General features: G+C 40.2%; 1 protein-coding gene across 1 annotated transcript; it reads right to left on the reverse strand.

The window, feature by feature from the left end:
- Positions 1-4,797: 4,797 nt before the first annotated feature.
- LOC109568870 (olfactory receptor 52E4) lies at positions 4,798-5,727 on the reverse strand. Its single transcript, XM_019974239.2, has one exon. It carries the CDS (start codon positions 5,725-5,727, stop codon positions 4,798-4,800), a length of 930 nt encoding a protein of 309 aa, XP_019829798.2.
- Positions 5,728-13,457: the final 7,730 nt, after the last annotated feature.

Raw genomic sequence — 13,457 nt, forward strand, 5'->3', positions numbered from 1 at the left:
TACCCATGGATAATAGCTTCCAGTGACTCTTCAAAAGTTCTTTCTATGTTTCATTGATGGTGACTACAAATGCCAGGTTTAACCAGATCCTTCAGGAAAATTTTTTTTTTTTTACTGTTTATATTCCATTTTTTTGAACTTTATAACATTAATGTAGAAAAACACATCTTTTGCTACCTAAAATATTTAATCCCTAATGACTGCATGTCTAGAAGATGGTCTCTTTCAGTTCTTATTGCATTGTTTCCTTTCATACTGTGTCACCAGCTTGTAGCATAGGTGAGGTGTCTGTAGTAAAATGAGAAGAGCATTCTCACTCCTATAAGGAATACCCCGACCTCATCTGGCGTTACTTAATGTTGACTCAGGGTGGCATGTCATCATATCAATTGGCTATAATGGTCACAAATCCTTGGTAGTATACAGATGTAATCACTTAGTTGACAGGTGGTATGGAGCTTGCAGAGAGAGTGGGATGGTCAGTCACTCTGGGTACCAGGGCCATGGTGAAGAAGGCAGTAAGGTAAAGGAGGTCTGCTGCTCCCGCTACTACCTTCAAGTGCTGTAGCTAGGATGCAGCATGAGAGTGTAAATGTAGACAGTTGAAAGACAACGAACAGACCTAACACATAGTTCAAGCTCAGCATTTCAGAATGGACCATTGGTAGCCTAGAGCCCTGAACTTATCCTATGTCTGTCATGAGTGATGAGTAAGAAACACCTCCAATCAGCATGTTAGAACTCTTCTGGTGGCTTCATCTCATGTGATTCCATGAAAGTCTATGCTGTCCAGAAAGACAAAACTGCTGACCAAGCTACTCTCCTGAAACCAGGTCCCAGGATCCAGCGATGAGGTCCCAAGACAACCTGATAGACATGGGTCATAGAGCCCCTTAGGACAAATGTCTGACTCCATAAGGTGGTGGGTGTTGAAAAAGAGAATCAGAGTCCTCTGAAGAGGGGAATTAATGATTAGGCCTATGTATGCTTGGTTCAAGTTCAAGGCACCCTGCACAGACAGTGTTGCTATCTCCAGCTGGCCCCAAGTAGCAGAAGTGAACTTAGAACAATTTGGGGAAGCTACTCCAAAGCACAGAGTTACCCTGAGAACGGAGCTTAGGGCGGGAACTCTGCTCAGCCAGGTCCAAGCATAACACTGCAGTTTGATTGTGAACCATTTCAGGGCCAGCATTACTGTTCACTTCAATCCACATTGTGTACACTATTACTTTTACATTGAATTTTCCCCAATATCACAGGTAGATTTAATCATAAAGTTGCTTTTTATGTGTCACAGACCACTTAGTATCATTGACAGAGAAATGAGAAAGCATTGTCTTTATTTAGTCTGTTTATGTGTGGCATAAATATGAATGACCAGGGAGCTAGTGAGTCCTCACCACTCAGGATTTATAGACCATAGTAATGAGGACTGTATTAACTTTAGTCATTCTTTGCTACTACTCTGCTTGCACCTGCAGCAGAGTTTCTGTAGTCTCCTTTTTCTCATTACCAACACCAATCCTAGGTTACTTGCTCTGTTTTCCACTTTCCTAGCTATCTTTACCTGAAACTATTATTGGATTGTCACTTATATATACCAAGTATCTTCTATCCAGATGTCCTGCAAGAATTAAGAGTTTGTGGTAAAAATGATTTATCTGAGTGATCATTTCTCGTTACCTCTGTGCATGCATGCTAAGTTGCTTCAGTCATGTCGAACTATGTGCAACCCTGAACTGTAGCCCCAGGCTCCTCTGTCCGTGGGATTCTCCAGGCAAGGATACTGTAGTGGGTTGCTGCGTCCTCTCCCAGGGCATATTCCTGACCCAGGGATCAAACTTGTGTCTTTTATGTCTCCTGCATTGGTAGGAGGGTACTTTACCACTAGAGCCACCTTGTTATCTCTAAATGATGCTAAATGCAGATATGCTTTATGCACAAATTTCCTGCCTTTCTTTGAACTTTGGTTTTCTTATTTGTAAAATACAGGAGGTAGATTAGCTCTCTCCATCTTTAAAATTCTAAGTTCACGTAAAATTTTAGGGACATGAGTCAGAGGCCTGAACAAAACAAAACAATTTATAACTCACACAGACAGGCCTAAGGAAATTCCATAAAGTGTTGTAGGATACAAGAATTGTACTTAGCCAGTGTTAAATTTCAGATCAAGAGCTGACAGATTTACAGAAATTGCAACATATGTTGTTGCTTTCCTTGTCTTATTGGTTATATATTTCCTAGTTTCTGAAGAGCTTTGAATATTTTGCCTATCTTCATTAAACCTACAGAGTGGTTCTAAAACAGGATATGATAGAGACTTCTGATTTCTACACAAGAGTGTCGTGGTCAGTCACAAATTTCAAATCAGTGCTGTTTTTACCCAGTTTAAGCAAACCACACTTTCCAACTGTATCTAGAGTTCACAAATAAGACTATATATGTGAAATCTACATTGTTAAATAAATTACAGTGAGATAATTTTGGACTTGACACCAAGACTGTTCTTCTTCTTAAACCATAGAATGAGCCTGAGTCCTTTTTAAGTGTTCTGAAGTCCTGTATATCTGAAGGTACATGGTATAGAAAACAAGAAAAATTTTAAGTAGAACTCAATTGGAATTAGACATAGTACAGATGATTATTCACATCTAAAATGACTTTTTTGGCAGGCCACAGCCTGCCTCCCTGGGGGTGTGGTGTGGCCCGCTCTGCCGAGCATGGGGACGGGGGTCCAGTGTGGGGAGCCCTACTTCCTGGGACACTGGGGTGAGGCCGGAAAGGTGGATATCCCCTTGCCAGTCACACACCTGCGCTTTCGTGGGGAACCTAGTGCTAAACCATTTGTAGAGGACCAGCTTCTTCGTTGGGGTTTCCTAGGTAGCAGAGCAGCTCCCTCGCTGCGATCTATTGAAAGTCAGCCCTGAACTCAAGAGTTTGAAAAGAAAATAAATAAATAAAAAATAAAATGACTTTGCTTCAGGAAGGAAAACAATATTATGTATTCTTAATGCTCACACTGCAGATTCTCTTATTCTTTAATTCCCCAAAGCTTGATCTGTTAGAGAAAGAAAGAAGAAAGAAAGAGAGAGAGGAACTAAAAAGAATAGTAAAGATAAAAAGGAGCAAAATGAAAAGACTGAGGGATCATAACAATGAGTCCAGGATTCTAGAATAGGGAGATGAAATTCAAGGATTGTTATAAAGAACATAGTTCTATGGAACAGGATATTCTAATTCAGACGTCACTACCCACCCATGGTTTGAACTTTATTTTCTTGATCTATATAATGAGATCAGTGTTCTATCGGGTTTTAAACTGACGACTCAGAGGGATGGTATGGGGAGGGAGGAGGGAGGAGGGTCCAGGAGGGGGAACACATGTATACCCGTGGCAGATTCATTTTGATATATGGCAAAACCAATACAATATTGTAAAGTTAAATTAAAAAAAAAAAGTGCTATATTGGCCGCTTTAGAGTAAAAAAATAAATAAATAAATAAATAAATAAACTTACCTAAAGAGAAGACATGGAGAAATGAGGGAAATCTCACCCTTTTCCATCAGGCATTCTATCCAAGACCACTGCTGCCTCTAGAGTATTGATAGAGTCAATTCCTAGGCAGGTTGATAAGAAGTCCAGGGTACTGGAGGAGGAGAGTGGGGTCTGGGGCTCTCAAGAAGGAGATAGGGTTCTGGAATTCTCAAGGAGGAGGAAAGGACAAATCTTTTTTATCCTCTAAGTTCCTTAGTCTTAGTCACATAAAATGTTTTTTTCTTCAAGCCTAGAACTGATGATTACATGACAAACAACTCAATTTAAACTCTGTAGTAAGGATTATATAACAACAATGTATCCCGCTTGAGAACAGTTTCTCCTTTTTGAAAAGTTTCTGACTAATCCTGAAATCTTAGAATGTATATTATGGAAGTGGGTCTAGTAAGATCTTTACAACTTTGAGACAGTCTTTTGATTTATTGTAATAACCAATTAAAAAAGTATATAGCTCCTTTGCTAACACTAACAATGGGGGCAGTCTCCGGCCCCCTTTTTATGTCTATGTCAGAAGCTTTCTCTGTCTCTTTCATACTTTAATAAAACTCTGGTACACAAAAGCTCTTGAGTGATCAAGACTGGTCCCTGGTCCCAAAGCTAAATCTTCTTCTTTGGAGATCTAGAATCCGACACCGTTCACCATAAGCTATCATCTTGGGAGCTCATCCAGGATCTTCAAGACAAGGTAAGAACACTCAGAGCTCTAGCTTCTCTGCTTTCCCAGTATACACATTTTCTACTTTACTTTACTAACTCTCTGGTGTACTTGTGTAAATGAATGACACACCCTGATACTGTTTACCATAAGCTATCATTATCTTCCTGTTTTGTTAGTCTTTGCTCAGTTACATGGGGGAGGTGAGCAGAGTGGACAAAAATGGTAGTTTGCCTAATCTGTTTACCCAAGTGGAGTTGCTCAGTCGTGTCCGACTCTTTGCGACCCCATGGACTGTAGCCCACCAGGCTCCTCCATCCATGGAGTTTACTAGGCAAGAGTACTGGAGTGGGTTGCCACTTCCTTCTCCAGGGGATCTTCCCGACCCAGGGATCAAACCAAGGTCTCCGGCATTGCAGGCAGACGCTTTACTGTCTGAGCCACCAGGGAATTCCATTTACCCTAAACCATTTCCAATAAAAATGAAAAATCTGGAGAGTACTATACAATATAATGAAAGACTTAGATCTTAGATTATTAAAATTTGTGAATATATTTCCCAGTCATTTCACAGAGCTATTATTTCTATATAAATATTTTTACAACCCGCTCTCGGATTTGCTTTGTCCTGACTCCATAGATGACTGGGTTAAGGGCAGGTGGGACAACCACATATAGATTAGCCAAAAGAATGTGAATGTAGTGGGGAATATTACGACCAAAGCGGTGTGTCATAAAAGAAAAAAATGCTGGTGTGTAAAAGCACAGCATGACACAGACGTGAGAACCGCAGGTATTGAGAGCCTTCAGTCGGGCATCCTGACAGAGGAGGTGGAAAACAGCTTGAAGGATCAGTACATAGGAAGAGGCAATCAGAATCACATCTACAATAATATTAGAAATCACCATGAGCCCATAGATAACATTGATCTTAATGGATGCACAGGCCAATCGGGCAAGACCCATGTGCTCACAGTATGTATGGGGAACAATGTGGTGCCCACAGAAGGGCAGCCTCAGAATGAGAAACACAAATGGAGTCACAAGAAGTAAATTTCTGCCCACAACAACAGAGGCTAAAATGCCGATGGTTTTACTGGTGAGGATGGTGGTGTACTGGAGGGGGTTGCAGATGGCAACAAAGCGGTCATAAGCCATGGCCACCAGTAGAACAGTCTCCATTCCTGTAAACATGTGGATAAAGAACATCTGAGCAAGGCAGCCTCCAAAGCTGATCTCTTTGAGGTTGAACCAGAAGATGCCCAGCATTTTGGGGATGGTGGAGGTGGACAGACCCAGATCAATCATGGACAACATGGCCAGAAAGTAGAACATGGGCTGGTGGAGACTGTGTTCAGTCTTGATCACATATAGAACAGTGATGTTCCCCACAAGGGCAATCAGATACACAACACAGAATGGGAAAGCAATCCAGATATGTACAGTCTCCAGCCCTGGTATTCCTAGCAGGAGAAAGAAGGGAGGATGGAACTGGGTGTCATTGATAGAAGGCATTCTCCTAGAGGTGTCATGGAAAATTCTTGTCAGAAAGTAGGATTACATTGTTTTTCTTATCAATGCATCCTAGAAAGATGAAAAGACTTTTAATCAGTACACTGGAGGTTATGGTAAAAGTAGTTAATTTAGAAATATTAGATATTCTCCTGTTTCCTGAGAGTAGTCAACAGCTCTTTCAATAGAAGTTATTGTTCTGAGATTCATCAGTTCAGTTCAGTCCCTCAGCCATGTCCGACTCTTTGTGACCCCATGGACTGCAGTGTACCAGGCTTCAGTGTCCATCATCAACACCCAGAGCTTATTCAAACTCAAGTCCATTGAGTCGGTGATGCCATCCAACCATCTCATCCTCTGTTGTCCCCTTCTTCTCCTGCCTTCAATCTTTCCCAGCATCAGGGTCTTTTTAAATGAGTCAGTTCTTAGCATCAGGTGGCCAAAGTATTGGACTTTCAGCTTCAGCATCAGTCCTGCCAATTAATATTCAGGACTGATTTCCTTTATGATAGACTGGTTGGATCTCCTTGCTGTCCAATGGGCTCTGAATATTCTTCTCCAACACCACAGTTCAAAAGCATAAATTCTTCAGCACTCAGCTTTAGGCGCTATTACTTTTTCTTATATATGAGAATTTTGAAGGAACTGGCAGTATTTCAAAAAAGAGTGTATACTACCTTTAATGGTATTCTCTTCCTTTCCTTTTCCAAGAAGTTTTTTGGTTACTTTTGAGAAATTATTATACCTAGTGTTTTTCAAAGTGTGGTCTGGTGTTAAAGAATCCTAGGTCTAAATTAAAACTGCTGACTTATACCACTGTTTGTGTTTGATATTATACAAATATAGGGATTTCCCTCATGGATCTGTTGCAGCCAAATTATGGGAAGCAGGGCTTGCCTCATAGCTCAGTTGGTAAAGAATCTGCCTCCAGTGCAGGAAACCTGGGTTCTACCCCTGGGTCAGGAAGATCCCCTGGAGAAGGAAATGGCAACCCACTCCAGTATTCTTGCCTGGAGACACCCACAGACAGAGGAGCCTGGCGGGCTACAGTCCATGGTGTTACAAGAGTCAGACATGACTTAGCAACTAAACCACCACCAGTCAGATGGTCTCTCTTAGAATTTTCTTCTTTATCTTTATACTAGAAAGCCATTGCTATTTTTGATGCATGCTAATCTTATGGAATTATCAAGCATCAAAAATATAATCTAAGATGCTAATCTTACTTTGGCCACCTGATGCGAAGAGCCAGCTCATTGGAAAAAACCCTGATGCTGGGACAGGTTGAGAGCAGGAGAAAGAGGTGACAGAGGATGAAATGGTTGGATGGCATCACTGACACAATGGACATGATTTTGAGCAAACTCTGGGAGATATTGAAGGACAGGGAAGCCTGGCATACTGTAGTTAATGAGGTTGCAGAGTCAGACATGACTGAGCAACTGAACAATAACAGGACAAATCTTATTAAAAGGTTTAGTTTCTGATCTGTTGCCTCCAGGTTCCTGTTTCTTCTGTGATCCCTTGATGTTCTTACAGGAAGTACAGTAATTTGCTTTTTGCTTATCAGCTAAATCATGTTCATATGCCTTTCATGCCTTAACTTATCACAAATTAACATGAAAAATTGCACTCATGTCCTGAAATTATGCCTAGCTTCAGGTTTATATAGATAAAATGCTTAGAAAATTTAAGTGACACTAAAATTAAAGCATTGTGAATGAATCTTTCCTGATGCTTAAAAATAATAAAGTTATATATTTTTAAGTTTTGGCATCTCTAGGATATTATACAACTCTGCAGCATCTAACATAGCATGATTTTATTTATAAATTTTTCTATTCCCTACCAACATAAATGCTGCTACTGGAGGTAACAAACCAGGAGTATTTACTTTACTATCCCTAACATTGCCATATGAGGATATGGCTCCCAGTTTTTCAGAATGTAGCCATTGAATAAAATAAGGATTTGTGTATGTGTATGTTTATATTTATGTATGGGTAAGAGAGAGAGTATGTGTGAATATATGTGTAAGGGAGAGAGAAAGAGCAGAAATATTCTGCGTATAACTCAGTGACATATTACTGTTTTCTCACCTGTGGTCATCTGCTTTAATCCCATATGCTATGTCATGTTTTGTTTGTGTGGTGAGAATAGAAAATGGTTACTTTGGATAACTTCTCAGCAAAGGGGAGGCTGCTGTCCCATTCTCTCCTCATTTGCCTCTTCTCCTCCTTTCTGTAGCATATCATTTCCCTCTTTCATGTATCCTTACCTTTCCTATATTTCCTCCTCCAAACCTTCCTTGGAACAGCGTGTCACAGTATAAGCCCTAGTGCTAAAGATGGTGATGGGAACCCCAAGAAACCTCTGGGTTTCAGTCTGTCCTATCACATGGAGAAAAACTTTATAGTGAATAAGGGTGTCTCTAAGTCTAAGCATGTCCCAGAATCCCCAAGCTTAGCCTTCAAAGTCCTCTGGGCATAAACATGGGCTCATGGGTCATTAAATCCAGCTAACTCTTTGTTCTTCCCTACTCCATCTGCAGAGACACATCACCATACCAGACATAATTCCTTAGCTCACAGGAAGGGATGTGTCTTGTGCTATTAGGAAGGGAAACATCCAAAAGGGGGAGGAATCAGCACAGGGGATGACATTGACTCTGTCCATTTCAAAAGGCATGAAAGTATTAAATTTAGACCATTAAGTTTTCAAAGTGTGACTTCCTAGGGATCTATCCTTAGCATTGTGTCTTTTGCTTTGTTGAATATAAATATGTGAATCCTGATGCAGTTTGACAATGCTACAAGTGAATTTCAAAAGTTAAAGAAGATCTGTCAAGTAGATGCATTGGACTCTGTAACAGTAAATTTTGGTTTTGGGTAGTGCTCATCTTACCTGTAGAAAATGGCATCAACTTTCTTCCAACCCATTAAGACTCTCCTTCCTAAATTATAACTAATGGTAACAGGTAAAATCTTCAGAGAGGGGCTTTCTTATGTTTCAGTTCTCTCGGCAGAAGGCAAAAGAAATTCCACAATCTCCCAAGAAGACAGAATCCAGGTAGAGCTCAAATTCTAGAGTTTACTTAGAATTTACCTTTCTGGATGGTGATGGAGTTGACCTGAGAGTACCTGGATGTGCCATAGATCATGGTTTTCATGAGTGCAGACAGAAAATTGAATATACTAGACAATCAGTTTTTCTTTTTTTATTTTCCAAGTTCAGACAATTTTTTGTTATTATGCAGAAGATAATGTTTGTGATAAAAACGATTCTGGTTCAATCTCATATGTTCCTGTTTTTTCACTGCTTCTCTTTTTGATTAATGAAACCTGTACTTCCAGTCTCCCCTATCACTTTCTCATGTTATCCATCCTCACCATTGTGTCAACATTTACCTTTCCAAATCAAGTCTGACTCTGTCAAATCTCCTGTTAAAATTCCTCCCTATGACTTTCATTTCTCTGGTGTGTATTATAGACTTTATTTGGTAAAGCATACTCAATATTGTTGCCAAACCTTCAGTCAATACCTAATCAACATTTTAAACTTTAATTCTACATCATGAATCTTCAAAACAGTATGCTGTTTTGGTGATCAAAAGTCCTCTTTATGAAACCATTTATTTCAGTTTTCCTTCAACCCTCCCTTATTTACCATTTCCTTTATGAAGAGTCTGTATGAAGCAGATATGATCTGTATGTCTCCTGTATCAGTTTATGATACTATTATAACATGAACAAATTACTTTATTTGATTCTGTGTTTACTCCCTTTCCTGTTTTTCCCAATATTTTACTGTGATAGAAACACTTTACACAAAATTTTCTATCTGAACTATTTTTAAGTGTATTTCAGTAGTACTAATGTCACGCGAGTGTATGCTCCTCGGTTCTGTCTCGTCACAACAAAGATTTGGAGTGACGGACATTAAAGCCGCCTCAGTGTGTCACAGCTCTCAGGTCTTGGACAGACGGTGCTATACCTCTTAGACAAATCAGTGTTACAGCTCAGTGTTACAGCTCTATTTTATTTAGAAGATAGCAGGAAAATCCATCTTTGAGGTGTGAGGGTACATCGATCCAAAGACGCGAAGAGAAGAGTGCTCCAGCACGTGGGAGACAGACAGAGAGCTAGCTTTGGCTCCTCTTTTTATATGTTTTTTTCCCTGGGCCTGTCTTGTGTAAATTGGGCCAGCCAGGAGTATTGTTTGTTTTACCTGAGGCCCTCACTCCAGTCCTCAGACCTTCTTGTGTTCTATTTTCACTGGCTTTTCTCTTCCGTATCTTTTAGCCACTGTTATTCTGGACTCCTTTTTCCCTATTCTAACTACCTAACACTAAGTACATTCATACTGTTCCACTTTGTTAAAATAAAAACTATATCCATTAAACAATAACTCCTGATGATCTACTCCCCTCATTCCTTGGCAACTACCTTTCACTTTTTATTTTTTTATTTTTTCTGAGCTACTGAACTGAAATCTTGTGTTTAATGCCTTTAAAACAAATAAGCAAACAAAAACACCAAAAAAACAAAGGGGCAGGGCAGGGGCCAACTTTTAGAAGAGATGTGTGCTCAGTCACTCAGTCATGTCCAACTCTTTGCAGTCCCATGGACTGTAGATTGCTAGGCTTCTCTGTCCATGGAGTTTTCCCTGGCAGAAAGGCTGGAGTGGGTTGCCATTTCCTTCTCCAGGGGATCTTCCCTCCCCAGGAATCAAACACACATTTCTTGAGTCTCCTGCATTGGCAGGTGGATTATTTACTACCAGTGCCACCTGAAATGATAGATATTTGATTACCTTGATTGTAATGATGATTTCAGGGGTATATGTGGATATCCATACTCATTAAATCAGAAGTTGTACAAGTTAAATATTTGCAGTTTTTTTTCTATCTCAGTTATATCTCAATAACACTGTTTTGAAAAAAGGAATCATTGTCAACCAAGAACTTTACAACCAAAAGTAAGGAAGGTGACAGAGAGACAATCATACCAACGTTCTGAATATATTGACAGTGTAGGCTTTCTTTTACACACACATCTAGTCTTGAAATTATGGCATTTCCTACACTCGAGTTCAGAATAATGTCCTTCTGAGAACTGCCTTTATTCAGCAGGATGGGAGGGACTTCCAAATACTTAGGTAGAAAGAGGAGATCTTCGAATATTCAGCAGAGGAAGTGGTGGAACTTTATTTCCTGTAGCTGGCAACTAGTATTAAGGGCTAATAACATACTCTTTAAAGGGATCACAGTATCTGACCGACAACAATTAAGGACCATCATTTCGTGAAGGCTTTTTCTTTGCTCTTCTTAACTATTGACATTTAGTGGTTAACCTCCATTTTGTCACTATGACGAATGCTCTTAATTTAATATGAAAATGCATATTAATATAGTATCATAGCTAGTAGATGAAGGCAGGGGTAGGGAAGGATGAATGAGTTTGATGGCAATGGATATAAAGGTACTTTAACTTCACTGTGGACCCCAGGTAACTGGTTTGGGTCTTGGGGCTGCTCATAAGATGCGGGAAAGGAAACCTACTCAAGTTATGTGAGTAGGTGCATCTGTGCACCCTCCCTGGCAGTATTGGTGGAATGAACCAGGATCAATGGTGACTCTCGCCAAGCACGGTTGTTCTTTTAAAACATACAAGGTCATGTAAGTGTGACTATCTAATCCCTCATGTTTTCTTCATATCCTTGCTTTTCTTTCCTCTGTCCTTTGTTTCCCTAAATTTGTACTGTGATTTTCAACTAACTATAGCACATATTATTGTTGTTAGTCGCTCAGTTGTGTCCGACTCTTTGCGACCCCGTGGACTGTAGCCCACCAGGTTCCTCTGTCTATGGAATTCTCCAGGCAAGAATACTGGAGTGGGTTGCCATTTCCTTCTCCATTAGCATATATAATCCCTTATGATTTTACAGTTCTACCTCAAATTGTGATTCAAACCCACAGTTCTTTCCATTTTACCATAGCAGACTCCTCAGCTTAGAATTGAGTAAATTGCACAGTTTTTAAATAATCTTTTTTCTCCTAAGCCCCAGCATGTGGTAATTGCCATTCTACTCTCTGTTACTATGAGTTTGACTTCTTTTAATAAAGGTGCCACATAAAACCAAGATCATGCAATGCTTGTCTATGTGACTGGTTTATTTCGCTTAGCATAACTTCCTGTTTCTCCCATGTTGTTGCAATGATGGGATTTCCTTCTTTTCTAAGGCTGAATAATATTCCATTTTATACATAAACCAAACTTTAAAATGTCTGCATTGAAATTTTCAGTTCAGTCATTATATTCTTCAGTTCCAGTATTGCTGTTTAGTTCATTTTTATAGTATTTATTTGTTAGCCTTCTTATTTTATTCCCCATGGGCTGTAGCCCACCAGGCTCCTCCATCCATGGAATTTTCTAGGCAAGAGTACTGGAGTGGGTTGCCTTTTCCTTCTCCAGGGGATCTTCCCAACCCAGGGATTGAACCCAGGTCTCCCGCTCTGTGGGCAGATGCTTTACTGTCTGAGCCATCGGGGAATCCCTTATTTTATTCATGTGTTGTTTTCTTGATTGCATGTAGTTGTATATTTTCTCTTGTAGTACACTGAGCTTCTTTAAGATAATTATTCTGAATGATTTGTCCAGCAGTTCATGGGCCATCTCTTTAGGAACAGTCATTGGCACTTTATTAGTTACTTCATTGGTGTTTGTCTGATTCCTTGTGTTCTATCTAGCCTAGAGTTGGTATGCACATTTGAAGAAACAAACATGCCTTCCAAGATGTACATTGGTTTTAGCAGGTAATGTTTTTCCCCTGCTGGGATCCTGGATCGATGGGACTGTTGCTGAGATCACTGTTGGATAAAAGTGGAACTAGGCCTTATGGCTATTATCTGGTCTGTCAGTTACCAGGTTGCAAGGGGGCGTAGTTTCCACTGGTTCTCTGAGAGTGCTTTCATTGGGTCACTGGGCTGATCTCTATTTGGGAAGAATTGCCCCTAGTCTGTGCTAGAGTGGAATGGCACTGGGGGTCATGATTAGGTCTGAAGCTGCCATATCTATCACATGGGGAACAGATAGGCTTGGTTCTTCATAGGCCCCCTGGCAGCAGTAGCTAGTGATAGAACTACATACAAGTGGGACTGGAGTTGAACTCAAAGGGGACAGGGGTGTTTCCAGTATGCAGTCAGAACCACGACATCAGGCCTGACACTGGTGTGCTGGTTTGCATTCCCATAACAGTCCTCCTTAATCATAAGCTCTACCTGGATTCCAAGCTCCCTTAAAGACATTATTTTTCTTCATGGATGGCTGCCAAATATTTGGTTCTCTGGGTGGACATAAGTTGGAGTATTCTTGGTTAAAAGTTTTTTTTTTTCTTTTTAGCGTTTTGAATATGTCCTGCCACTTCTGATCTGCAACCTTTCTGCTGAAAAATCTGCTGAAAGCTTTATTGGGTTTCTCTTGGGTGTTAACAAGTTGTTTTTCTCTTGCTTCTAAAATTTTCTTTATCTTTAACTTTTGACAGTTTAATTGTAATTGTGTCTTGGTGTGAATCTCTTTAGGCTTATCTTATCCGGAATTCTCTGTGCTTCCTGGGGGCTTCCCAGGTGGCTCAGTAGGTAAAGAATCTGCCTGCAATGCAGGAGAAGCAGGAGACATGGCTTTTATCCCTGGGTTGGGAAGATACCCTAGTGGAAGACATGGCAACCCACTCCA

The sequence above is a fragment of the Bos indicus genome, chromosome 15, assembly GCF_029378745.1.
Source record: "Bos indicus isolate NIAB-ARS_2022 breed Sahiwal x Tharparkar chromosome 15, NIAB-ARS_B.indTharparkar_mat_pri_1.0, whole genome shotgun sequence".
Classification (NCBI taxonomy): domain Eukaryota; kingdom Metazoa; phylum Chordata; class Mammalia; order Artiodactyla; family Bovidae; genus Bos; species Bos indicus.

Coding starts and splice junctions, on each gene's coding strand:
- LOC109568870 (XM_019974239.2), bottom strand. CDS start 5,727: ATGCCTTCTATCAATGACACCCAGTTCCATCCTCCCTTCTTTCTCCTG.